The sequence below is a fragment of the Myxocyprinus asiaticus genome, chromosome 1, assembly GCF_019703515.2.
Source record: "Myxocyprinus asiaticus isolate MX2 ecotype Aquarium Trade chromosome 1, UBuf_Myxa_2, whole genome shotgun sequence".
NCBI classification, from domain to species: Eukaryota; Metazoa; Chordata; class Actinopteri; order Cypriniformes; family Catostomidae; genus Myxocyprinus; species Myxocyprinus asiaticus.
Window position 1 is genome coordinate 40,979,541 of NC_059344.1, and position 27,154 is coordinate 41,006,694.

Consider the following 27,154-nt stretch of genomic DNA (forward strand, 5'->3'; position numbering starts at 1 on the left):
GGCTAGCCGGCTCAGAGATGGAGTGGGGACCTCCTCCTGAGCCAGATTCTGGAATAGTTGCTCCACATTCAGTGCCAGCTGTAAATCTGGAGCAGCTTTGAACAGGCTAGCGTGCGGGGTCTCATGGATCCCTTCCAGTGCAATAGATTCAGCTTGAATGCTTTGAGGATAGTGAGCCAAGATATGGTAAAAACTTTGCTAACTTGCCACTGTTTCTCACTGCACTTTGCAAATTTATTTCTTGTTTTACTTCCTTTGGAAAAGCTCCATCCTTCAAAATGCATATATTTGGCCACGTCCACACTAATATGTTTTTGTTTAAAAACACATGGATTTATCCTCTTTGATGCCTCTTATCAAGTGTTTTCTTTCACTGAACATGGAGACATTAGAAAACACACTCTAGTAACAGGTACTTTGGAAACGAAGACATTAGGAAACTGAAAACAAAGTTTTCAATTAAAACTGATTTGTGTGGATGTGGCAAAAAAGAGACATGAGTTGCTTTAGGGTTGGCCACTCAGTCTAGCTTTGGTTTGGCTAGTGAAAGAATTGCTAGATTTTGGCTAACCTGATAATCTGACAGAGTGTCTTGATTGGTTGGAGGGTCTTTATTGGGTCTATTGTGACTGATTTAAGGATAATCTGCCTACATCAGCAAAAGTCTGACGCACACTTCATGTTTAAAACGTTAAACCCTATGTTCTGACGGCAAATCCATGGTAATTAGAGCAGGGGTAGTGTATACATAATCCACTACTTCAGTTCGCTGTCTGACCAGAAATTTTGGCTGCCCTGCAATTACTGTTGTCTTGTGTAAACGTACTGCTTAAACTCTCCAGTAAGTGCGATGACCCTTAGGATTCGATCCCTGTTTAGCTAATAGTGGTTTCAGCTGATGCAGAACTGTCCCTGTTCTTTATACTGTATATAGATAGATTGGTGGTTTACCATTTCCAGTGAATCTGATGTCATTACATTTTCTGCTTCAAATAGTCTGAGGAAAATCCCATGTTGCAAAGGCAGAGTAAAAAAAAAAAGGTCCTCTTCTCTTAGGAGGGCTTTCCCCAAACCATTAGAGTCATCCTCAAGCAGTGGCACATATTTAGTGAGGAGCTGGCTGAACTTCCTCTGTGGTTTAGTCTCAGATGAATGACTATATAACCTTGTCCAGGACCAGCCACCAATACTACAGCATACAGCCTTACAGAAACATAAACATCAGTGATACAAACACAATCAATAATGTAAAACAAACTGGAAAAAGACCAATGTCACAAAGTATACCATAAAAGGAAAACCAGATTCACACAAACCACAACTCTGTCCATTTGTTTCAGCTTTAAGCTTCAGTTCAGAATAGGGCTGCAACTAACGATTATTTTGATAATCAATTAATCTAACAATTATTAGAACGATTATTCGACTATTCTGCGATTATTGCAAAGATGAATCATTAGCTCTAAATGTCATTCACTGAATTAAAGGGGAAAAATACTCTGCAAAAAAATCCTATTTTTATCAAGTGTTTTTGTCTTGTTTTCCATTTCAGATTGTCTAAAAATTCTTAAAACAAGATACATTTACTTGAGAAGCAAAATATAAGATATTTAGACTTGCTTTAATGGAATGTCTCTTAAATATAAGAGTATTTTGTATATAAGTGTATTTTTTTCACTTGGTTATACTTTTGTGAGTGCCGTAAAGACAAAATATACTTATATTCGAGATCTATACTCTAAAAGCAAATCTAAATATCTTATATGCTGCTTCTCAGGTTGAATGCATCTTTTTTAAAGGATTTTTAGATATTTTAAAATATTTGTATTTTTAATATTATATTCAACATTCTCAGATAAAGAAAATGTATGTTGTTTTAAAGGAGTTTTAGATATTTATATTGGAAAACAAGCCAAAACAAAAACAAATCAAAAATGTATTTTGTTGCAGTGTATAATGGGGCGAAGACTACCCTCTCTCACCTTTCTGTTCACTTCAATCCATCTTTAACTCACAAAAAAAAAAAAAAAAAAAAACTCTCTCTTATTAATAAAGCTGCGTATTGCAAATTTTCTTCACGATAAGAAATGCACAGTGACATATATTATGATTCAATAAGTCGTGAGCCATCACGTTATAATCTAGCTGCAGCAAGTGTGCACGCTCCACATGACAGAGTGTGCGTCAGCCGGGTGCAGTTTCAGTCTCTCTTAGATCGGGACATACGCGCAACTCAGAGAAGAGGCACTGACCGCACTGAGAAATGCCAGTTTCAGAGTTTGTAGTTATTTAAATTATCTCCTTCCTTATTGTTTGAACTTTAATAAAGATATAACGCATTAAATATAGCTGCATTTAAGATGTAACGCTGGGGTGTTTCCTTTAAAGAGCTCCGGCTCTGCTTATTCCACAACGAGAGTGCTTCTGTATTTACTTATTTGGTATTTTTGTATAATTCCCTCATACTTTGCGATCTACATCACCTGAAGCTGTTTGGAAAGTTTAAAGTGCATCTGGACTGTGAGGTGTGTAATTCTTCCTCTCCTCTATCAGGCGTGAACTGCAGTGCTGCTCTCGCGTGTCATTAGAGTTTAATGTGATCTCATTTTACGTTAAATGAGATCAAATGACTATTCAACAACAAAAAATTCTGTAGACAATTTTTTATTGTCGACGTCGTTGATAACGTCGACTAATCGTTACAGCCCTAGTTCAGACACATACACAATCTAATTCAAACATCTCTCCACAGGAGTGGTCCAGCCTTAGTTGACAGTGCTGTGTGTAGAAGTATTGTGGTGTCATCTCTCAGTCCCAACAGAGCTAAAGCCACAAAATGGGCCACAGATGCTCAGGCACCTTCTCCCTCGGTGGAAAACGGGAGAGTTTTAGCAAGTATTATAAATGTTGTTTGGACTGACCATTTGGCTCCTCTGTCTCTCTCTTTTCCTCTGTCCTGCTCGCTTGATCTCCTTGCCTCCTCTGTAGATTCTTCTTCAGGGCAAGAATCCTGGTGTATCATGGGAATATACTCTACCGTATCCAGAGAAAAAGCACAACTACACCTGGTCTGTGGTGCGTTCTGACTGTTCGGCGCCTTGTGCTGGGGGTGAGTATATATTTACATCCGCATGCTGTATGTAAATGTTTGCATCTGACATATAGGTCAGCAAGATAAGAGGATATAATTTCTGTGCTTGTGTGTGTGAGGAAGGAACAGTGTTTCTTGTGTGTGTAAGTTTGTGTCCATGGCCATCAAAAGCACCTTTGTGAACAAGAGAGAAAGAAACAAGTGTGCACCCCTCCTCCCCACCCCAATCTCATTCACTCATCTGTGTGGTAGTGGCTCCTCCATTCACAGTCAGTTGTCTGAATGTTAGTGGCAGACACACAGCTCTATGACATGCCCAGATCACAGATCTCTATCTGCGCATCATGCTTTTCTTTAGAGCAGACCTATGGGCCGCCCCTTCTGGCCTCTCACACTGACAGAGGCCCAGCTTTGTTTGCCACAGCAGAATCCACACTACAGTACTGCCGTTCATCCTGAGCCCCCATAATCCCCAGAAAGACCATTCATGTACAGCATGCTCCAAGTTCTCCTTTTCAAAAGATTGCACAGAGGATGCATTAGTTAACCAAATCATGAAGAAGTATGATAGGCCATTTTTGAAGAGAACACTTCCAAAGAGAGTACATGTGAAGTGTTTGTCCTCACTATCTCTACATCTTTCTGACTCTCTTTCAGGTCGGGTCTCAACAAAGGCCATTTGTCTGCAGGATCAGCAAACACAGGTCAACTCTTCACTGTGCAACCCCCAGACCAGACCTGTGGTGGGCTCCCACCTGTGTAACACACAGCCCTGCCCTGCCTAGTAAGAGTCTCTCTGTGTATGTGTGTGTTTGTGTGTACACGTGTTCCTTGTTAAAAGACTAGTGTTGTTGGTAACAAGCGTATGCTTTGGATGGTAGTCTCCAGCATAGAATGTGTGTGTGCTGGTGTCCCCATCAGGCTTCTTAAAGTAATAGTTGACCCAAAAATAAAAATCTGTAATAATTTAATCACACACATGTTGTTCCAAACCCATATGACTTTCCTTTTTATACTGAACCTAAAACATGTATTAATGAATATCGCAATACATCTTTTCATTACAATAGCTCACTTTAAAAAGGACCCAAAAGTATCATAAAAGTAGTCTGCAATATATGCGGGTTTATTTATCATGCCTTCAGAAGACTTGGAATATGACCAGGGCTTGACATTAACTTTTGGCTCACCTGCAACTGTGGCTAGTGGGATTCCAAAGTCACTAGCCACTCAGCATTTTCACTAGCCAAAATCCCCCACACCCCAAAAAATTACAAAAGTAACTGGAGACTGTAGCTGCATGCATTTGTTTAGACATTTTATTGGAACAAGAATTATATGAGTTCAGCAGGACACAGGCCTCATGATTTAAGTTACTAGTTTATGACCAGTTTGAACAGGAGTAGGATAGAACAGGAGAAAAACTTTGTCAATAATTTGTCCATTTGTCCATGGAAGTCCAATTTTTAATCCCTTTAACCATTCTAAATTGTACTTGCCTTCATGAAGGTTTACCAATGTTCTCCCATTTTTTAACTATGGCATTTTTTTTAATGATAATTCCATAAGCACAGGTCAGACCATGAATGGCTCCACAATGCTGTGGTTAGGCTAATGTAGATAGTCTTTCTTAAAAATAAACTATAGTATTTATCATGAAAAAACTAATAGCCTAAACACATTTAGAAACCTTTAACTACAACTTTCACAGTTAATAATTCCAGTACAAAAGGAGATGTTAGGAAGATTAAACTTAGTCATCACTCACTTTCATTGCACCTTTTTCCAAAAATGGAAAAATATATTAATCTTTTTCCAGTCATTTTAGAAAGAAAGTCCTATGGGTTTGGATCAAGATAAAGATAAGTGAATGATGACAGAATAAGTAATAGTAATATAAATCAAGGGCTCTATTTTTGTGAGTGCGCAACGACCGTGCGCTACGTCTTATTTAATTTTCATGCAAGCGCAAAGTGCAAGTGAGTGTGGGCGGGAATGTTAGCACTATCTCTTTGTGTATGCGCACAAACTGTGGGTGTATTGTATGTTAACGATTGGTTAATGGTTAATTTAGGTTAATTTAGGAGAAATAGGTCATTGCACTAAGACGTTTTAATACCACCTCTTTTTCAGCTCAAAGTCCAAACTCAGTTCCTACATTTTCCACCAGCAGGTGGTAATAAAGTTCATGTTCAAACTCTGAAAATATAGTGGAACATCAAATTATCTCTCTGATTAATTTTTGTGGTCAACATAGACATTTTTGTTACTTGCTCGCTTCTCTCCAGCGCTATTGGTGTTACACAGTGCCCTGGTATGGCTGTCTGAAATCAGCTGTGGTGGCTTCAGTGTGGGCACGTTCTTCCTCAAGTTCTACTCTCTCCTCAATTCCTTAAAGAAAACGTGATTAACATAGCTTCCAGACAGGGACTGACTGCACCCTTTTGCCCAAACTCCAAGCCACAGGTTTCCACACCCCCCCCCCCACACACACACACATACATACACATGTGTGTGTGTGTGTGTGTGTATGTGCGTGTGCATGCAATTGCAGATATTATTTTGTCTAGTGTAATATACTTAAATATGTTGTGCAGCTTCTTCAGGACATTACAAAATAATTAAAAAAGCATTTGTATATTTTATTAAAACTACCATTTACAGATTCATCTACAGAGAAGTGTAAACTTATAAGAAAAGGGTTGTGTAAACTTATCAGAACAGCTCTACATGCACTCACAATCAGGCTCAAACACACAAAGACAGGAGGGCTGCCTCTCGTTCTGTCTTGTCTCTGTTGACTAAAAGGGAAATATGTTGAAGGACAGAGTGAATTACTATACAAATATTTCAGGACTTGGAGACATATTTATTGAAGACTCCCACATATTTAAAGTGAAGTGTATGAAAGGAAAAGGATAAATGTTATTCTTGGAAATGAGCAAGATAAATGAAAGAAAAGTTATGCAGAAGGTGACGAATTAATTGGATAGAGACGTTGCACTGTGTGTAAAACAAGGTTAATGATCTTTTTCATGGAAAGGAGAAATTACAAAGAAAGTGTTCTGTTAACTTCTGGCCAGGGATCTTAGGAACAACATTCTCAGCCTAGGTGTCAGACACCCTCTTCTGAGATCTGGAGACAGGAAAACTCTGGTTTTAGACCGTGAAAGGAGTTGCTCAAAACAGTCTGTCCATCCTCATCTCGAGAGTCTTACTGCCATTCTTACATGAACAGCCTCCAATTTACTTAAACTCAGCTACATACCTAGTGTCCCTCACTTACCATGGTGAAAGGCAGTGACACTCCATTCTGGCACTCGGATAACAAATGGCAAACAGCATCATGATGGCGCCGTTGATGGCCGCCTCGGTGTGGAGCGCTCCTATTGTTTTGTTTTCTTTGTTTGTTTGTCCTGTGTTTAGTAATCTTTTTCCAGTCAGTTTTACCATTGACGAACTGCTGGACATTCGACAGCATATACCAGACAATCTTTTCCCGGTTTTTGAATATTCAGACGTTTTGCTGGATATTTTAGTCAGAGGCGCAGCTCTGCTGTTCAAGAGATGCAGCCGAGGGAGACGAGCAGGCATGCTGGTCAGGCTCTGTCGGCGCGGCTTTCGAACAGCGCTGCCGAGTATTCATCTAGCGAACCTCCGCTCTCTTCCTAACAAAACGGAAGTACTACATTTCCTCACCCGCAAAAACAAGGACTTTTCAACCTCTGCTGCCTTGTGCTTCACAGAAACCTGGCTGAGTGAAGCCATTCCGGACAGTGCGTTACATCTGCCGGGCTTTTAGCTGTTCAGAGCAGATCGCATTGCGGCGTCAACGGGGAAAACGAGAGGCGGTGGAACATGCTTTTACATCAATGAAAGTTGGTGTACAGATGTAACAACATTAAAGAAGATGTGCTGTCCTAATTTGGAAGTGCTCTTTATTAACTGTAAGCCTTTCTACTCACCGCGGGAGTTTTCCTCGTTTATTCTGGTGAGTGTTTACATCGCGCCAAACGCGTGTTTGAATGCCGCACTGCAACAGCTGGCTGATCAAATCACAGACACGGAACAATAACTGGACTCAGTTATTATTATTCTTGGGGATTTTAACAAAGCAAACCTCACACGTGAACTGCCCAAATACAGACAGCACATTACATGCCCCACCAGAGACAGATATACACTGGATCACTGCTACACAACAATAAAGGATGCATATCGCTCTGTCCCTAGAGCAGCTTTGGGACTATCTGATCACTTTCTGGTTCATCTTCTTCCAAACTACAGACAGAAATTAAAATCTACTAAGCCTGTAGTAAGGACTGTAAAGAGATGGACCAATGAAGCAGAGCTGGAACTATAAGCCTGTTTTGACTGCACTGATTGTAGTGTTTTTGAGGCTGCAGACACCAATCTGGACGAGCTCACAGATACTGTTACATCATATATCAGTTTCTGTGAGGATATGTGCATTCCTACTAGGACTTATTTAACATTTAACAAGGACAAACCATGGTTTACAGCAGAACTCAGGCAGCTTCATCAGGCCAAAGAGGATGCATACAGAGGTGGGGATAAAGTCTTGTACAATCAGGCCAGGAACACACTGAATAAGGAAATCAGAGTGGCTAAAAGAAGATACTCTGAGAAGCTGAAAAACAAGTTTTCAGCTAACGACCCTAAATCAGTGTGGAGTGGTATGAAACAACTTACAAATTACAGGACTCCTACCCCCAACCCTGTGGTGGACCAACAACTGGCTGACGAACTGATGTGTTCTACTGTAGATTTGAAAGGCCCAATCTCACACCTCACACCTGCTCTGACCTTCACTTCACACAAACACCAACACCGCCTGCAACCCCCCTCCTCCCCCCTCCTGCTACTCAACCTGCACTTAAGATCTGTGAAGATGATGTGTGCCGTGTCTTTCAGAAACAACAGATAAGGAAAGCTTCAGGCCCAGATGGCGTTTCACCTGCATGTCTTAGATCCTGTGCGAACCAGCTGGCCCCCATTTTCTCACTGATTTTCAATAGATCACTGGAGCAGTGTGAAGTCCCATGCTGCTTCAAACGCTCAATCATCATTCCTGTCCCAAAGAAACCCAAAATCACAGGACTTAATGACTACAGATCTGTCACCCTGACATCTGTGGTCGTGAAGTCATTTGAGAGACTGGTGTTGGCCCACCTGAAGGACATCAGTGGGCCCTTTCTAGATCCCCTTCAATTTGCTTATCGAGCAAACAGGTCTGTGGATGATGCAGTCAACTTGGGATTGCATCATATCCTGCAACATCTGGGTAGACCAGGGACGTATGCAAGGATCCTTTTTGTGGACTTCAGTTCGGCTTTCAACACCATCATCCCAGCTATTCTCCGGACTAAATTACACCAACTCTCTGTTCCCATGTCTATCTGTCAGTGGATTACCAGCTTTCTGACGGACAGGCAGCAATTTGTGAGACAGGGGAAATTCACTTCCAGCACCTGTACAATCAGCACTGGTGCCCCCCTGGGATGTGTGCTCTCCCCACTACTCTTCTCCCTCTACACCAACGACTGCATCGCCAAGGACCCCTCTGTCAAGCTCCTGAAGTTTGCAGATGACACCACTGTCATCGGCCTCATCTGAGATGACGATGAGTCTGCATACAGAAGGGAGGTTAAACAGCTGGCTGTCTGGTGCAGTGAAAACAACCTTGAGCTGAACACGCTCAAAACAGTGGAGATGATTGTAGACTTTAGGAGGAACACCCCAACACTGACCCCCCTCATCATTCTAAACAGCACTGTGGCAGCAGTGGAGTCATTCAGGTCCTGGGCACTACCATACATTGACTCCATTGCGAAAAAGGCCCAGCAGAGGTTGTACTTCCTTCACCAGTTGAGGATGTTCAACCTGCCACAGGTGCTGCTGATACAGTTGTACTCAGCAGTCATTGAGTCTGTCCTCTGCACTTCAGTATCTGTCTGGTTTGGTTCAGCTACGAAATTGGATATCAGAAGACTACAAAGGACAGTTCGGACTGCTGAGAGGATTATTGGTTGCCCCCTGCCTCCCCTTCAAGAACTATACACTTCCAGAGTGAGGAAAAAGGATGGAAAAATCACTCTGGACCCCACTCACCCAGCCCACTACCTTTATGAACTGTTGCCTTCTGGCCGACGCTTCAGAGCTCTGAGCACCAGAACCGTCAGGCACAGGAACAGTTTTTTCCCTCAGGCTATCCTTCTCATGAACAGTTAAAACTGCCCCATTGAGCAATAATTAATGTGCAATACACAGTTAGGCTTTTTATATTATCCAACACATCCAACCTCTTCTGCCTTGTACTGTATATAACCGATTTGTATTTAGATTTGCACTACGTATGCGTATGTGTGTATGTATGTATGTGTGTGTATGTATGTATGTGTGTTTATGTATATATGCATATATATATATATATATATATATATATATATATATATATATGTAAACAACAGTGGGGTTGACGGGAGAGCAGCGTGTCTGTTGTCGTGCTGGATGTGCAATCACAGACTGCACCGGTTCCTTTCACTCACCACTGATATGGGCCTGTAACCCTAAAATGCTTTAACTTTCACTGTGCGGTAGTGAGCAGAGGGGGCTATGATTACCAGTAGAGATTACCAGTAATCCCAGTCTGCCTCCAGTTGACATCACACCTCAATGACATAAGCATCCTGCCTACTGCTGGCTCACACAATAGAGTTAGTAAAGGGCTTTCTTTCTTCCACGGGAAACAAAAGGAGATGGTAGGCAGAATGTTAAGGACTGACAGCTTCAAACACCATTCACTTTCACTGAACCTTTTTTTTTATTATTATGACTTAGATCACCTATTGTGTGGAAGAAAGTGTTTGGAACAGTGTGAGGGTGGGTAAATGATGACTGAATTTCCATTTTGGGGTGAACTATCCCTTTAAATGTCTCATTTTTACTTCAGACTCCTGAAACATTGTTTGTTTGATGCATTATGTGCTTTAATTTATGAATGGCAAGGAAAACTGAAATAAATAGCTGCAGGAAAAAGTCTAAGGGAAAATAAATAGTCCTTTAGAAACACTTCCAGAAAATGTATGGACATGTGTTCAAGTGAGAAGAGAAAGAGAGAGAAAAAGCTTCTGCTTATCTTTCCAGCAAATATCTAGTGTTGAGCGGCCTGCCCGTATTTTATTATGGAGCGAGAGAGACTGTATCCCCATGGGGATTGAGTGTGTCTAGCCAGCCAGGAATCAAGCGCTAAGCTCCGGACTACAGCCTGCAGTCTCAGACTCAGTCTTCCGAAAAACTCCCATCTGCAAAGGTTACGCTGCTGCTTCTGTGGAGCCTGAAGTGCGGTCACTTCAAACACAGGCCAAGTTGGTTTGTTCTCCTAAAATGTCACTTGAAAAGATAAATGCTTTAAAGACTTTTGCAGTGCCCTCAGCATTCCCCTGGTCCCTTTCTTTCTTGACTGTGTCGCATGATTATATGTTTGTTTTTGTCTCCAACTGTTACTCTTCAAAGTGCAGACAGCTCAAGAGTTGCTTACCAGACTTTCGTAGAATCAGCTCTGCACTCCTTCAGATACACACCACAAATTTGTTGAATGCTGAATATACAGAATGTCTCTGTATGTTGAATCATAACACTAAGTAACACAATTTTTGTTCCTGGGTAGTAAGTGTTATTTCCTAATTGCTTATGCCTTAGAAGTATAGAAAATGGATATTATTCCCCACAAACTTTGCTTTTGTGACCAGGACAGTATTATATTTTTGTTCCTCCCCACAAAAAACTCGGTCTGCTGTGGCCAGTCCCGCCTGTGGTAGTGCGCCTTGATGTCCCTGCTGTCCCAAAGGCGTCCCAAAAAACATTTTAAAAATTAACAACTTTTATAACATAAAATTCCAAGCAACAATTGTCCATCTTACCTTCCAGAGTTTTTTTGCAGAGCTCGCAGGCGAAATGAGGTGTCCAGGGTTTGTCTTGATCCCCAACAGGCATGCCGAAATATGCCTTGTAGGCCACACATCTTAGCAGATGCTTCCATGGAGTACTTTTTCGCTCTTGTCTTGATAAATTGGCCGTAGACATAGCAAAATGTGCCTGCCGGATGCTTGCAGCCACTTGATGCCATCTCAGAAAAATGCAGATATGTATCCACTTAGGCAGCTGGAACTAAACTGAACTGGTGGGCTTAAGGCCCCTGTATTTATACTACTATTTATATTACTGGAAAATTCTAAAAAGTTCTAGAAGTTACTCCAAGTTTACTCAGCACTGAATCTATCTGGAATGTTCTGGAAAATAGGTACATTTCTAAATATCACTGTCCTGGTCATGAAAGCAAAGTTTGTGGGTTATAATAGCCATTTTCTATACTTTTGAGGCATAAGCAACTAGGAAATAACACTTACTACCCAGGAACCAAAAAAAAAAATAAAATTTTTACACAGTGTAATAAAGACAATTTCTGATATCTTAAAAAAAACAAATGTAGCTACAATAAAACATGATACCTTACATGCCTTGTGGTTAATGCACATGCTTTGGATGATTTAAACTGATATTTTTAGCAAGAAAATACAAAAAGCCAAGCAGCTTTAGGAAAATAGATGGCCTTTTCAGTGCTCTTAAACTGACAAAAGGTTCCAAACCAAAACCATTTCCCAGAGAGCACAAAAAATTCAGCCTTTATCCGCCGTACAACCAACGGTAGCTTAAATATCATAGAGAGATTTGGATTGCTCAAGAAATATGCAATATGTTCTAAGATGCAATATTTTGGGCAGACAATGCCAGCGAAATGAGTCCCCAAAGATATTTCTCATTTAATTGCATGGCTTGAAATATGCGAGTTATTGAAAGACTCCAGAATGACAAAATTAAAACAAGAGCCAGCAGTGGTTTGCAATGAGGCAAGGCAAGTTTGCGCTCTGACCAATGACACATTGTCATTTATGTGGCAGGGAGAGCGAAAAAGGGGAGTGAAAAGGCACATTGTGCAATGGATTGTGTTTCTCCCCTCAAAGAAAATTGTAGTTTAGCCTTCTCCCTCAGAGAAAATAAAGGATTTTTCTCGGCTCCATGGCACAGGTCTGTGTGCAGGGCCTAAGGAGTGGCTGGGTGGAACCGGGTCTTCTAAGAACTCGACCCGGGGCGTCTGTCTGGTGTGGTGGCCACAGCTCTTGTCAGAGCTGTCATTTACTCTAATCTCTCCCTGGCTTGCCCAGCTCTATTTTAAAGCCTCTTTTCATGTATGGCCAAGAGAGGCAGGAACAGCATTGCTATCTGAGCACTGAAGGACAGCACTGCACTTTCACAGCTTAGACTTTTGCAGGAAGTCAGTGATTTTTGTGAATGATTGGCCATAGTGGGCACTGTTACACTAAATATCACAAATGGTGTTAAGTGTCCTAGGACCCCTGGATTCGCAAGTTTGAATCCAGGGTGTGTTGAGTGACTCCAGCCAGGTCTCCTAAGCAACCAAATTGGCCCGGTTGCTAGGGAGGGTAGAGTCACATGGGGTAACCTTCTCGTGGTGCAATAATGTGGTTCGCTATTGGTGGGGCGCGTGGTGAGTTGTGCGTGGATGCCGCGGAGAATAGCCTCCACATGCGCTATGTCTCCTCGGTAACATGCTCAACAAGCCACGTGATAAGATGCGCGGATTGACGGTCTCAGACGCGGAGGCAACTGAGATTCGTCCTCCGCCACCCGGATTGAAGCGAGTTACTATGCCACCACGAGGACTTAGAGCGCATTGGGCATTTCAAATTGGGGAGAAAAAGGAAGTATTCAGTAGGAATATTATGAGTATTCAGAAGGAAGCTGTTGATTCATCCCAGCTGTTGCTCATCATATTGCTGCAGTGAAACCTATTCTGTTACAGAATTTTGGAAATGCTCACAGTTGCCTGCTTTACTTGCCACCAGTTTATATGTTTTGAAATATTTTGCATTGTGTAGATTGCAGAGTTTTTTATTAACTCATGTTTCACTGTGTTTCCAGCTTTTGATAATGTTACAATGTTTAGGCTAGAAACTAGAGCTTGTAAAGAATAAGTGCAAATGTGTGTGTGCCCATCAAAGCACACAGACAAAAGGGTGGGGTGGATGCAGGCAGACATATGTGCTTTCTTGATTAGTTCTTTTCGTCATGTAGCTTACAGACTAATGAGGTTGGTCATGATCTAATGATCATCATATTAAGTAAATTATGTTTAAAGAATGCATTTTTGTGTGTGTATATGGGTAGGCATCTCACATGTCTGCTATATGGTGTGTAAAGGGTCCTCTTCCATGTTAAAGTTTGCTCAAATGTTCAAACGCAAGGTTCTCCACTGAAGGTCGCATCTTTTGTCGTGACAGCTGGACGACAGGTAAATGGGGAGTGTGCAGTAGAACATGTGGAGGTGGGCAGCAGACACGAAACATCCGCTGCATGAGGAAAGTGACGTACCAGCGTGATGAGGTGGCGGCTCACTCCTTATGTCCGGTAATCGCTCCGGCCCAGCTCCAGCCCTGCAACACTCAGCCATGTCCTCCAGAGTGGAGCACTGGCTCCTGGTCACAGGTATGTTTAGATGAACTTGCAGCCTTCTAAACGCTCTCTCCCTCTTTTGAAATTTCTGTCATCATTTACTCTCATTTACCCTCATGTCATTTTAAACCCATTAGTAGAATGCCTAAACTAAATCACTATTATTTGATAGTGAATGGTGACTGAGACTAACATAGCGCCTAAAATTGTCAGTAATATTTTTATGAAGCCCATATTTATAATGCATTGTAAAGTCATTATAATGCATTAGTAATGTCCAGGGTTGGGGAGTAACGAAATACATGTAACGGGAATTTAAAATACAAAATATAACTACAGTTACAATTTAAATAATTGGTATTTAGAATACAGTTACATCCAATAAGTATTTTGATTACTGACGAGATTACTTTGCATTTTATTGTCATTTGTTTCATTTCATATTTAGTGCTTTCAGATAGAAAACATTTATACATATAAATGACGTGATCCAAGGTGAAACACTTTATGATGTGTTACATTCATACGAGCAGACAGAAAAGTAAGTTTGAAATAAGTTTGGAGCAGAAGAAATAGAAATAAACTTTGTGTAAATTGTCAGCTTTACGCAAAGCTAAAATGCTATTTCTAGCCATTTTACATGCACATGTTACCAGCAGGGTTGGGAGGGTTACTTTTGAAATGTATTCCACTACAGATTACACCTGCTGTAAAATGTAATTTGTAACATATTCCGTTAGATTACTCAAGGTCAGTAACATATTCTAAATACTTTGGATTACTTCTTCAGCACTGGTAGATTTTTTCACTTGTTTTGACTATAAAAACTCTGGCAGTACAGTAAGACAAAATACATGTTAAAAATACATTCTCTGAAAAACCTAAATATCTTATGCAGTGTTGTTTCTAAAACAAGATAAATCAAATTGATCTTGTTTTAAGGATTTAGATATTTTTACAGGAAAACAATACAAAAATTATCAAAAATAAAATGTTTGCCCTAATATCAAAGGTCTTACTAGAAAAAAATAAATTATGATCCAACAAGAATTTTCTCGATAAATAAATATGATCGTGCCTGGTAACATGTGCAGGTAAAATAGCATAATGCTTAGCTTAACTGACAATTTACACAAGGTTTATTTCTATTTCTTGTGCTCCAAACTTACTTCTCTGTCTGCTCGTATGAATGTAACACATCATAAGAAAGTGTTTTACCGCTGATCAAATGCCCTTTGGATCGCATCATTTATATGTTAACTCAGCAAAAAAAGAAACGTCCCTTTTTAGGACACTGTATTTTAAAGAATTTTGTAAAAATCCAAATAACTTGACAGATATTTATTGTAAAGGAAAACATTGTGTTCAAACAATGTTTTCCATGCATGTTCAATGAACCAGCTTACAGACAGTAGGCAATTAAGGTCACAGTTATAAAAACTTAGGACACTAAAGAGACCTTTCTACTGACTCTGAAAAACACCAAAAGAAAGATACCCAGGGTCCCTGCTCATCTGTGTGAACGTGCCTTAGGCATGCTGCATGGAGGCATGAGGACTGCAGATGTGGCCAGGGCAATAAATTGCAAAAGTCCGTACTGTGAGACACCTAAGACAGCGCTACAGGGAGACAGGAAGGACAGCACCTGCACAGGACTGGTACATCTGAATATCACACCTGCGGGACAGGTACAGGATGGCAACAACAACTGCCCGAGTTACACCAGGAACGCACAATCCCTCCATCAGTGCTCAGACTGTCCGCAATAGGCTGAGAGAGGCTGGACTGAGGGCTTGTAGGCCTGTTGTAAGGCAGGTCCTTACCAGACATCACTGGCAACAACGTCGCCTATGGGCACAAACCCACCTTCGCTGGACCAGACAGGACTGGCAAAAATTGCTCTTCACTGACGAGTCACGGATTTGTCTTACCAGGAGTGATGGTCGGACTCGCATTTATCGTCAAAGGAATGAGCGTTACACCGAGGCCTGTACTCTGGAGTGGGATCGATTTGAAGGTTGAGGGTCCGTCATGGTCTGGGGCAGTGTGTCACAGCATCATCGGACTGAGCTTGTTGTCATTGCAGGCAATCTCAACACTGTGCGTTACAGAGAAGACATCCTCCTCCCTTATGTGGTACCCTTCCTGCGGGCTCATCCTGACATGACCTTCCAGCATGACAATGCCACCAGCCATACTGCTCGTTCTGTGCAAGATTTCCTGCAAGACAGGAATGTGAGTGTTCTGCCATGGCCAGCGAAGAGCCCGGATCTCAATCCCATTGAGCACACTGTTGGATCGGAGGGTGAGGGCTAGGGCCATTCCCCCCCAGAAATGTCTGGGAACTTACAAGTGCCTTGGTGGAAGAGTGGGGTAACATCTCACAGCAAGAATTGGCATGTCTGGTGCAGTCCATGAGGAGACGACGCACTGAAGTACTTAATGCAGCTGGGGCCACACCAGATACTGACTGTTACTTTTGATTTTGACCCACCCCCCCCTTTCTGTTAGCCACATGTCTGTGAAACTTGTTCAGTTTATGTCTTAGTTGTTGAATCTTTTTATGTTCATACAAATATTTACACGTTAAGTTTGCTGAAAATAAAAGCAGTTGAAATTGAGAGGACGTTTCTTTTGCTGAATTTATAAATGTTTTCTGTCTGAAAGGACTAAATATTAAATGAAACAAATGACAATAAAATGCAAAGTAATCTCTTCAGTAATCAAAATACTTTTTGAATGTAACTATTCTAAATACCAGTTATTTATATTGTAACTGTAGTGGAATACAGTTACTTACATTTTGTATTTTAAATACGTAATCCAGTTACATGTATTTCATTACTCCCCAACCCTGGTTACCAGGCACGATCATATTTTTTTAATCAAGAAAATTCACGTTGGATTATAATTTCTTTTTTTCTAGTAAGAGCTTTAATATTACAGCAAAAATCATATTTTTGATAATTTTTGTATTGTTTTCATGTAAAAATATCTAAAAATCCTTAACAAGATCAATTTGATTTATCTTGTTTTAGAAACATTGCATAAGATATTTAGGTTTTTCAGAGAATGTATTTTTAACATGTGTATTTTGTCTTACTGTACTGGCAGAGATTTTATAGTCAAAACAAGTGAAAAAAAAATCTATCATTGCTAAAGTAGTAATCCAAAGTATTTAGAATACGTTACTGACCTTGAGTAATCTAACGGAATCACAGATTACATTTTACAGCATGTATTCTATCATCTGTAGTGGGATAATTTTCAAAAGTAACCCTCCCAACCCTGGTAATGTCTCATAATATACCTTATAATAGGTTATAACTTCTCACAAATAATTGTAACCACAATTATAATACTTACATATTCATTGTTATACCTCAGAGTATAATGCATTATAGCACCAGCAACATCCAATTTTATCTGCAGAAGTTACAATGTATTATATATTTGTAATATACTGTATATAATAGAAAAGCTTTAAGTATAGTGACAAAAGCAATGCCATCTTATAAACATCCATAATATATTTTTAAGTGGTTATAAGACATTACTGTAACGATGCTGGCTGCTGGCAATGATGAAGACGAAGTATAGAGAACCCAAGTGCAGTTTATTTACAAGTGCAGTAATCCAAACATGATGACTAAACAAAACAAACAAACAACTTGACAAGACCTGACCTGACCTGACCTGACCTGACCTGACCTGACAACAAAGTTATATTCAATACTTGACCAAAACACAATGGAAAACATGAGGCTTAAATACATGGACATGGGGGAACATTAACCAATGAAAAAACAGAACTGATAACAAGCTAATTAAACAATAAACCAATGAAAACATGACACATGAACATGGAGGGAAAACATGAAAATCACATGACAAGGGAACAGGAACTAAACTTTTCAAAATAAAAGACATGAATCAACAAAATACATATGACAATTACAACTCCTGCTGGAAATTATATGCATTACACAAGCACAGAATACAAAATAACACCCATTCAATGTATATTTTGAGATATTACGAAAAACACCAAAGGTACAAGGTTAAAATATATCAGAAACTCTCTCTCTCAAGAAACAAATATGTATGTTGATCACACTTGTAGCCAATCTTCTTGGGTGTAAACACAAATAATAATAATAATAATAATAATAATAATAATAATAATAATAATAATAATAATAATATACTGGGCTTTATTCAATAAACTTTAATGTTTGTGATTCTTATTTGGAGACTTATTTTATAAATAACTTCCATTGTATAAGTTTGAATTGTAATGTATTACATGTTACAAGTTTATGTTATGGCTGTTTATAAGAAGATTTTACAAAATTATAAAATTTTACTATATGTTCTATGGAAGAAAAAAAGTAATGTAGGTTTGAAAGAACATCAGGGCGAGTAACTGGTGACAGAATTTTCATTTGTGGGTAAACTGTCCCTTTAAGTGTAATGTGCTTATGATAGAATTTAATATAAAACTGTATTCAATTTAGTTTAAAGTATTTACTTTACAAGTATTTAACTTGTCATTTATAAGGAGATGATTTTAGCTGCCAAGTACAATATAACTTAAAAAAATATCCAGTATGATTGTTGCTGAAACGCTACTGCCCCCTGCTGTTGTAGGACATGAATGGCACATTGCATTCCATCCGTCTCGCTCTTTCATTTATTGATTTACTCAAGGTTCTTTTCTCCATATCTTGTATCCAATGTTTTATACTGTTGTTCTGCTTGAGTGTATATATTTGTTTGAGTGCTCTGTGTAATTGCATTGCTTGTGGCAGTATAATCCATCTTTATCTTTCCATTTACCAAAAGCCCCAGAGAGTATTAAAGTATATTGCCAGATTTCATTTCAGACATTCTTGTATTAAGAGCTCCCCTTCAAAATTCATGCAAACTTGAGGCCAGATTGATTAGTTAAGTAAATGAGAAAAAGAGCAATCATTATCAACAATGCAGAATACTTTTTTAATCTGATCATAATATGTTAAATCATAAATCTGTGTTTTGTGTAAATAGTGTGAGATCTTTCAGAAGATTTGGCTATAGCAGTTGATATTGACTTAATTCCTCATAAAGGTCAGGGTGAGTTCACTCTCTGAGAGTTCATATAAACTGTTGTTGGAGGTGAACGGCATGCCACTCTGACCTTTACTATGTTTAAACGGACATCACTCAGAGACAACTCTCCTTTTTGTGTTCATTCTTTCTTTCCTTCTTTCTCTTCCCCAGTGCTCTAAGACCTGTGGGCGTGGGCTGAAGAAGCGCAGTGTTTTCTGCAGGAGCACTGATCCAGGTGCCATGGCTGTAGTGGTGCCGGACAGCATGTGTAAATTACACCTGAAGCCCAAAGACCAGGAGACCTGTGTGCTCAGCCGCTGCCCCAAGAATGAGCATCTTCAGTGGAGAGCTAGTGCCTGGGGAGAGGTAGGTCCCCTCAAAGGAATATTAAAGGTTACCTTGAACTACACACACAAATGGTATCAGGTATTATGATCACAAACACTTTCACCAACCCTTATGCAGAATTATTCATGTTTACAAATAGACACTGTTATGCAGATCTCACAATGGCAAGTAGCATATCAAGTCAGCATACATGTCATTGCTGCTTGACATTACATATTGCTTGTAAAATTCACGTTATTATGTATGCACATGGTTGGAGCAACATCTGTGCATGTTGCTCTCCAGTGCAATTTGATTACAGACACTCATGCAGCTAAGTGGCAAAGCTGTGCCGTTTCCTCTCTCTTAGCTCTCTTCCCATTCTGTATTTGTACTTCAATGTCTTACAGCTCTCTTACAGTCATGAGTTAAACTGAATTTGCCACGCCTTACATTGATTTTGAATTGAAATGACAGGAAGAGAAATTGATTGAACTGCAATTCAGAGAAAGCAAACAACGGGAATTTTAAAGGGGCAAGAATAGACAACTAGCCATCCAGTTGTTCGGCTCCACTTTAAAGGCTTTATGTAATTAATTAATTTAATTTACACATTCAGTAAAATGCATATCAATTAAAGGCAAATTACTGTAGGTGGCATTTCAAACATTGATTATTAATATAATTTAATATTTCTAGAAATATCCGATACATTGTGTGTATGATAACATGTTTAGGGGTAAAAAAGTGCCACTAACGGCATGCCATGTAAAGGCAAAATGCAGCAACTACACATTTTGTCAAAATTGAGTGAAATCAAGTTTCTTGGGCTATAATCTGTAGGGATGGGTGGTTCGATACTGATGTGGTATCAAGAATGTCGATCCTCACATCAAAATATTGATTCTGATTTTTTTTTTAACAAGTGATACTATTTAGATTACATGAAAATTAATGCATCTCATAAGCTTCGGAGTGGAAAAAAAGAATTATGTAAACGAATAGTTGCATGGCACCGGAACTATTTTTTCTTCCGCTCATCTTGACGTGCAGAAATACTAAAATACACTAGCAGTCAGACAGTGCTCACCCTTACAGTCATAGCACTCGTTCAAAGAGGGAGCAGTGCTTTCCTGAGGTAACGACCACGACTGTAGTAACCATGTTTTTTTTTTTTCTTTTTTTTTTTTTTTTTGGCAGTAACCAAAGTTTTGATACAATTAACCATGGTTTTACTACAGCATAACTGTAGTATCCATATGCTAACTTGGTTTTAGTAATAGTAACCATATAATAATACGTATCTATGGTTAATTTTGAGGTTTTATATGTGGCTTATACTTACTAATTTTTAAAGGGCAAACAAAGCAGCCTAATAATTTTCTGTTTAGGCCCATAAATATATAAATAATTTAAATAATAATAAAGTTACTCATTTTATCCAAAGAATTCGTAAAAATTCTATTTAATAGAGGTATCGGTATTGATATTGGCGATATTGGCCTTAAGTACTTGGTATCGGATTGAAAAGAAAATAAGTTTTATCGCCCATCCCTAATAATCTGTCCTTTGACAGATGGGTTCAGCTCAACTTTGCCCAGATGTGATGTGAAAACTGCAGTAAATGGAAAATCCACTCTATGTAATTTTTCTCTGTGGCAGTGTTGCCATAGTTACTGCATTTTGCCTTTGTATGAATTTCTTTGAATTTTCATTCCACTTTAATTCTACTTCCTTAAATTCTGCATCTGCATGTTATCTATCTCAATTCTGAATCATTCTAAATTCAGGAATTAAATTAGAATAATAATTTAAAAAAAAAAACCTCTATTCAATTTTGAATGGTGTTTAACCCTCTCTATGTACATTATTATTTCATTTCACTTCCATTTGATGTTTTACACAGTGTTCGACATCCTGTGGGGCAGGAGTAAGGAGAAGGGAGCTGCGCTGTGGGGAGAAAGACTCCCAAGGAGGCTATACAGAATTCCCCATGAGGAGGTGCAGGAACCTACGCAAACCCCAAACAGACCTTGAACAAGCTTGTAATAACAGCCCATGCCCAGAGCCCACACTGCAGCTTCTCCAGCCCAGCTCAGACAAGAGCGGTTCCTCTGTGACCCTGGGCTGGTACTCATCTCCTTGGCAGCAGGTATGCACCACCAATTAGGGTCACTCTGTTTTGACTGTATTCATTCAGATCTGTTCTGGGTCTGGTTTCCAGTCTCTCCATTCAATCTGCTAATGACTGAAAATGCCTGATAATTGTATCAGTTGAAAAGCTTACAGACCTGTAATCTTCCTGTCTTGTCTCTCTGCTTTTCAGTGCACGGTATCCTGTGGTGGTGGGGTGCAGACACGTAGTGTTCAGTGTTTGAGTCAAGGGCGTCCATCAGTAGGCTGTTTACCTCATCAGAAACCCATAAGCTCACAAGCCTGCAATACACACTTCTGTCCTGCTCCAGCCCCAGTCCCTCCTCTTTCACCCACACTTAAAGGTACAAGCTTGCTTTTTGAATTTACTCTCCTTAATAGTTCCCTCCCTTTTTTATATTTGTAGAGTATTGGAAGACTGGGGTCGATGGAATTAATTTCCATGACTTTCACATGATGTCACCATAGAACAGCACCATGAATATATTAAAGGAACAAAGTTAAGTAGGTGCGTCCCAAACCACACACTTCTGCACTATTATATGCCATTTTGTAGTGTAAGTAGTGCGAGTAGTATGTTAACACTGAAAATGCAGCAAAAAGAAGTGTACTTTGAGTACCCGGATGATGTACTTTTTCAACTGTCAAAACGGAGTGTGGAATGTTGGACACTTCATGCACTCAGTGCTCACAGCTTGCCGTACATAGCGGAAGGGGCGGAGTTACCTTGCTGTGCTGCTGGTCTGACAAAACAGTTGTAAATAACGAAGAATGTTGCAACTAGCAAAACTTCAGTGGATACAGCACCTTACAAATGTGAGTTGAATGCTTTACCATCACCCCAAGCTGTGTGAATATGTATGATGTTTAAGATACAAGTGTTGAACTGAAGTTGGCTAACATGCTAAAGCTAGCGGCAACACATCACGTGCGCTTGAAACATCACTTCCGTCAGCTGTTAAACGGTAAACTCATCCGTGTAATAAAAAAACCTTTAAGTGTTCCATTTGGGATGATAGTACTCTTTGAAAATTCATACACTGCATGGCTGAGTGCATAGTATATTTTGTAAGTGCATAGTGTATAGTGTGTCGTTTGGGACACAGCTAAGTGTCTTGTACTAGGGCACATTGGCTTACTAGAATCGAACCAGCAACCTTCTGGTTACCAGTCCTGAGCATCTTTCACAGTGTATATTTGTTATTGTTGCTCTGATTACACAACAATAACATTCACTCACTATTTCAATAAATATTTAATTAAAAAAAAGACAAAAAAATAAATAAACTTTCCTTGTTTGTCTCTTTCTCCTGTGCTAGCTTCTATACTACTCCAGTTACTCTGAGAACTTAGCAGTGCGATACTGCAAATATTGTTGACTTTTGTGTGACAAATTGCTTGCTATGTTCCTCATATGTAAGTTGCTTAAGATAAAAGCATCTGCTAAATGACTAAATGCAAATGTATCATATACACAATTATCAAGCTTGATAAATAACAGTGGTGTTTATAACATATTAATCAAGTACAATGACAATTAAAACATTGTAAATCTCCCTTTCTGTGGTAAAACATATCCCATACCACAGCAATCATACTTGTGCATAAGTGGGCAAAGTTGTTTATTCTAAGGGAAGAACTCAATGTGGGGGAATTCAGAGACCAGGTCAGTTCAGGTTGCTAAATGGTTTACAACACATTGTCTCTGAAAAGAGACATTCTGTTGTAAGAGTAAACAGTACTAAAACAATAGCATTGAGTGTTAGTGTGCACAGTTTTTGCGGCTTAAATTCATAATAGTCATGTGCTGCTTTCCACCAACAGAAGACCAGCCTTGCATCGACTTCTTCAGCTGGTGTCATCTGGTGCCTCAGCATGGTGTTTGCAATCACAAATTCTATGGTCAACAATGCTGCAAGTCCTGTTCCACGAAAAGACAATGAAGCAGAAGATCTTCACTTCCCATAAGCCTCCTGACTGACACTGAGGTTTGTACTTATGATAAAGATGACCACTATGGACAAAATAGATTTTTTGCGAGACGTGGCAAAGAAAGCTGTTCAACAGGACCGTGTCCCTAGACTGATGAGATGTTAAAAATTATGAGAGACTGGCATCAGAAGAACCCGCATTCTGTAAACTGGAAAGCTACATCTGATTCTGGATTCATCAGTGGCATATCATAAGTGGAACTGCACAATATTCATATTGTAAATATATTTTTGCTCTCTCTTTTTTTTTTTCTTTTTTTTTTTTTCAGATGCAACTATCAGTCTAAGCCATTAAGAGCATTCCATGACTTTGTCACCAGTTCATTTATGTGTGTTTCTTAGAAGAGTGCCAGATTAACATTGGAGTAACTCTGGTTCATGTTTCAAGTGTAACTGTTCACATCTGAAGTACTATAGAATTTGTGTTTTCTCTTTGAGCGCCTGACAAACCCATGAAACTGTATGTTTACCCATAGATCTAGACATTTGTGAGAGCATAAAACTGAAACACCATATCCTCAACTTGTAATCAGTAAAAAGGATAGTTCACACAAAAATGAAAATTATGTCATAATTTACTCAACCTCATGTTGTTCCAAACTCATATGACTTTATTTCTTCTGTGTAATATTCTTAAATGTAGAATATTAGCCTCGACCACTATTCACTTTCTTAGCATATTTTTTTTCCATTTAATGAAAGTGAATGGTAACTGAGACTAATATTCTGCCTAATATCTCCATTTGTGTTTCACAGAAGAAAGTAGATCGTACAAATCTGGAACAACATGAGAGTGAGTAAATGACAGAATTTTTGGTGAACAATTATTATAATCTAATACTACCATGACTAAATCAGTGAATCTGTGTTTTTGGTGCAATAATAAGTGCAGAGCACATTCTCATTCCATACTGATCATTGGTGTGACCTTGTGTTTCTCTCAAGACCACTTACTAGACCACACCATCTTACATATTTAGAGCTGTCTTCAGTATAAAAACAACTGTTCTTGTATGTTTACAAACCATGGTGTTCTGTCGCCATTGGCTGAAAAAATTCACTAGTAAAGCGAGCATCGTTTCCACATCTCCACCAGACTACTGATTTTAACAGACATTAACATGCTCATTTTATCTCAGTTGAACTTGTCCAACCTGGTATACTCTATTGAAAGTTGCGTCACTACCCCATCTGATCATCACAGAGGACTAAAACAGACAAAATGGATTTATTATTAATAAAAATCAGGGTTCTGCTGAAATATATAGTGGAGCCATTGGAGGAGGAACCATGTTTGTGTGTGTGTGAGTGCCTGTATGTGTTCGCGTATATGTGTGTAAATTTGTGTGCAGTTCATGCAGTGCTTTCTCCCACGTGGTGCGCGAGATGGCTGAGCTCGTCCCAGATGTGTGTCAGAAGGAGTCATGTAGGTTGCTCTCACTCACTTTGGGGGTACCAATTTGTGTGCAGAAGTGAATGTCATGCTTTGGATGAGGAGCAGCTAACAAACCCAAACATCTCAGGACTTGGGACCTCATCTCAGTTTACTTTGTTAGTGCTCTCTGTCTCGTACTTTCACTCTATCTTTTTCTCCCTTTTTCCCTCTGCTGTTTTGTACGTGCCCAGGGTGTGTGCTTGGCAGAAAAGTAGAGCTACACCTACTGATGCTTTATGTTTGTAAGCTTTGCACAGGGCTCAGGTAGGCTGGGTCAGAGCCCTTCTCAGACTAGGAGTGCTCTAATATTAAACATTTGTGCAGGTGGCACATGAATACCTGGGCACTGAGATCGACCATCGCCTGTCCTTCACACAGCATGCAGGATGGGGTCTACAAAAAGGCCCAACAGTGCATGTTTCTCCTGAGGAGGCTGAAAGGTTTGAATGTTAGACGGGATATTTTAACAGTAGTATACCGGTCACTCATCATCAAATCAGTCCTCACATTCAATATTACATCCTGGTATAACTTTCTTACAGTGAAAAGTAAGGAAAAACTCACAAGAATCATCAAGCAGGCAACCAAAATTACTGGCACCACTCAAACCCAACTTTCAAACCTTCACAGTCATGCAGTAAAAAGAAAGGCAGACACAATCACTACGGACCCTTCACATCTTCACATCCCCTTCATCATTCCTTTCAGCCACTACCATCAGGCAGCCATTTCAGAGAGCCTCTGGCCAAAAAGAGACTTTACAAAAACTCTTTCATTCCCACTGCAATATCCATTTTAAATAAGGCCAAATAGACTGTCACTATTTTTCTTTATGCAGACTTGCACACTTGCTCTTATTTATTTATGGAATTGTTTGAGTTTTAATGTAATTTTATGTGAGTCTTTCATGGGTGTATGTTTGGATATTGTTTGTGAGCCCCTAACCCAAGACAATTTTCTATCATCATGTGATAGACAATAAAGTTTTTTTTAATAGATTTGAAGTATAGCACCAGTTCTAACACTGTCCTTGTTTCATTCCACACACTTCATTACCAATCCGGATCCCTTAGAGGGCTATTTGCATAAAATAATGAGTGCAAAAGGTCACTTTTAAAAGTAGATGTTGCACTGCAGGGTGCTCTAGCCTTCTTTTACCTGTAACATTTTAAAGAGTACTTTAGAGTTTATTTCTAGTTGTATAACTTTGTTCAAACCTCTGGATCTCCACAAATGAACTCTTGGTCTCCTATATTACCTTTGTTCCATACTCAAGTATGAAAGTGTTCCTAATCATAAAAAAAAAAAAAAAAAAAAAAAAAACATTGTTTAGCCTTGACTGTATACTGTATATGTTGTACAAATGCATCATTTTTCAATGTTTTCCATCACTGTCTGAATTGATAAAGTGTGTTATTTATTACTATATGTCACAATAGTTCCTGGGCTAGAGTTTTGCTTTGAGGGGAGCTGCCTGTATAATAGCACACTATAAGTGTAATATTTAATATTTTCACTGAAAGTTTTTAAATAAAAAAGTATTTGATTTACTGTAGTCCTTTAGTGGTGCTTTTTTATACTAGTACACAGGCAAAGGAGAGATTTTGACAATTAAAAAAGCTGTTGAATCATGGAAAAGCTGCAATATTTAAGGAATGAAAACTGATATGCTGTCATCAAAACAACAGAAACTGTGAAATTACTTTGTACATCAAGCCAGGAGCACAATGGAATTCAAACAAAATTATTAATATTATATTATTAATAATGCTAATAATTCATTGGAGGTTAAAATCTTATCGAAAATGCCCTGTCTTGTGCATTCTCGATAAAAACTCTTCACCCAAACTAGTGTCATTCAGCCTTCCCTCGGATGATGCCACTGCTGCTTCTGCGTCATGCATATACGTTGTTGAGTGACGGAGGCTTATTATTTTCGCTATCAGGACTTCATTCAAGTAAAGGCCAAAGTAAACTTCATTTAAGATGCTCAACAGTTGCGTACAGTCAAATGTTCACCTTTCAAATTACACATTTGAGTGTGCGTGCATACACAGGTGGTTGGCGCATGCCTGCCACAACAGCTATTTCTCTTCATGAGTTTAGACCCATAACGATATCTTTATAGTTCTTCAGACTCAAGTTATACAAATGCAGGCATCTCCTGACCTCCTTACACACATGCTCTTGACGTGCACATCCACTGTTGTTGTTTCCACCTTTGTCTCCTGATATTTACCGGCGATTACATCTTCTTCTAGCACTTCTTGACAGCAAAGTCTCAACTGTAAGTGCATATAATTTCAAGTGCATACGCATTCTGCATGTTTAGAGTACAAATAGTTAGAAAAATCTGGCTGCATGCGTTCAGTGCTCGAGCAATGCTTGTAGTGGCTTCCTTTTAAATTTTAGCCACTTCTGTGTGTGGGAAAGAGCATTTGACAGTACCTGAAAAAGATCAGAGAAAAACACTTTGTATATATTATATTACAGAAAATAAAACAATGTGAA

General features: G+C 39.3%; 1 protein-coding gene across 1 annotated transcript in view; it reads left to right on the forward strand.

Moving 5' to 3' along the window:
- The window catches only part of LOC127441719 (A disintegrin and metalloproteinase with thrombospondin motifs 18-like), a 77,698-nt gene extending 51,509 nt beyond the window's left edge, over positions 1 to 26,189 (forward strand). Inside the window, exons 17-23 of the mRNA XM_051699363.1 lie at positions 2,989 to 3,109; positions 3,749 to 3,875; positions 13,474 to 13,678; positions 18,908 to 19,102; positions 20,970 to 21,215; positions 21,390 to 21,561; positions 23,042 to 26,189. Coding sequence (XP_051555323.1) covers positions 2,989 to 3,109; positions 3,749 to 3,875; positions 13,474 to 13,678; positions 18,908 to 19,102; positions 20,970 to 21,215; positions 21,390 to 21,561; positions 23,042 to 23,160 — 1,185 coding nt within the window. The 3' untranslated portion in view covers positions 23,161 to 26,189. The remainder of the gene's footprint in view (positions 1 to 2,988; positions 3,110 to 3,748; positions 3,876 to 13,473; positions 13,679 to 18,907; positions 19,103 to 20,969; positions 21,216 to 21,389; positions 21,562 to 23,041) is intronic.
- The last annotated feature ends 965 nt before the right edge of the window (positions 26,190 to 27,154 follow it).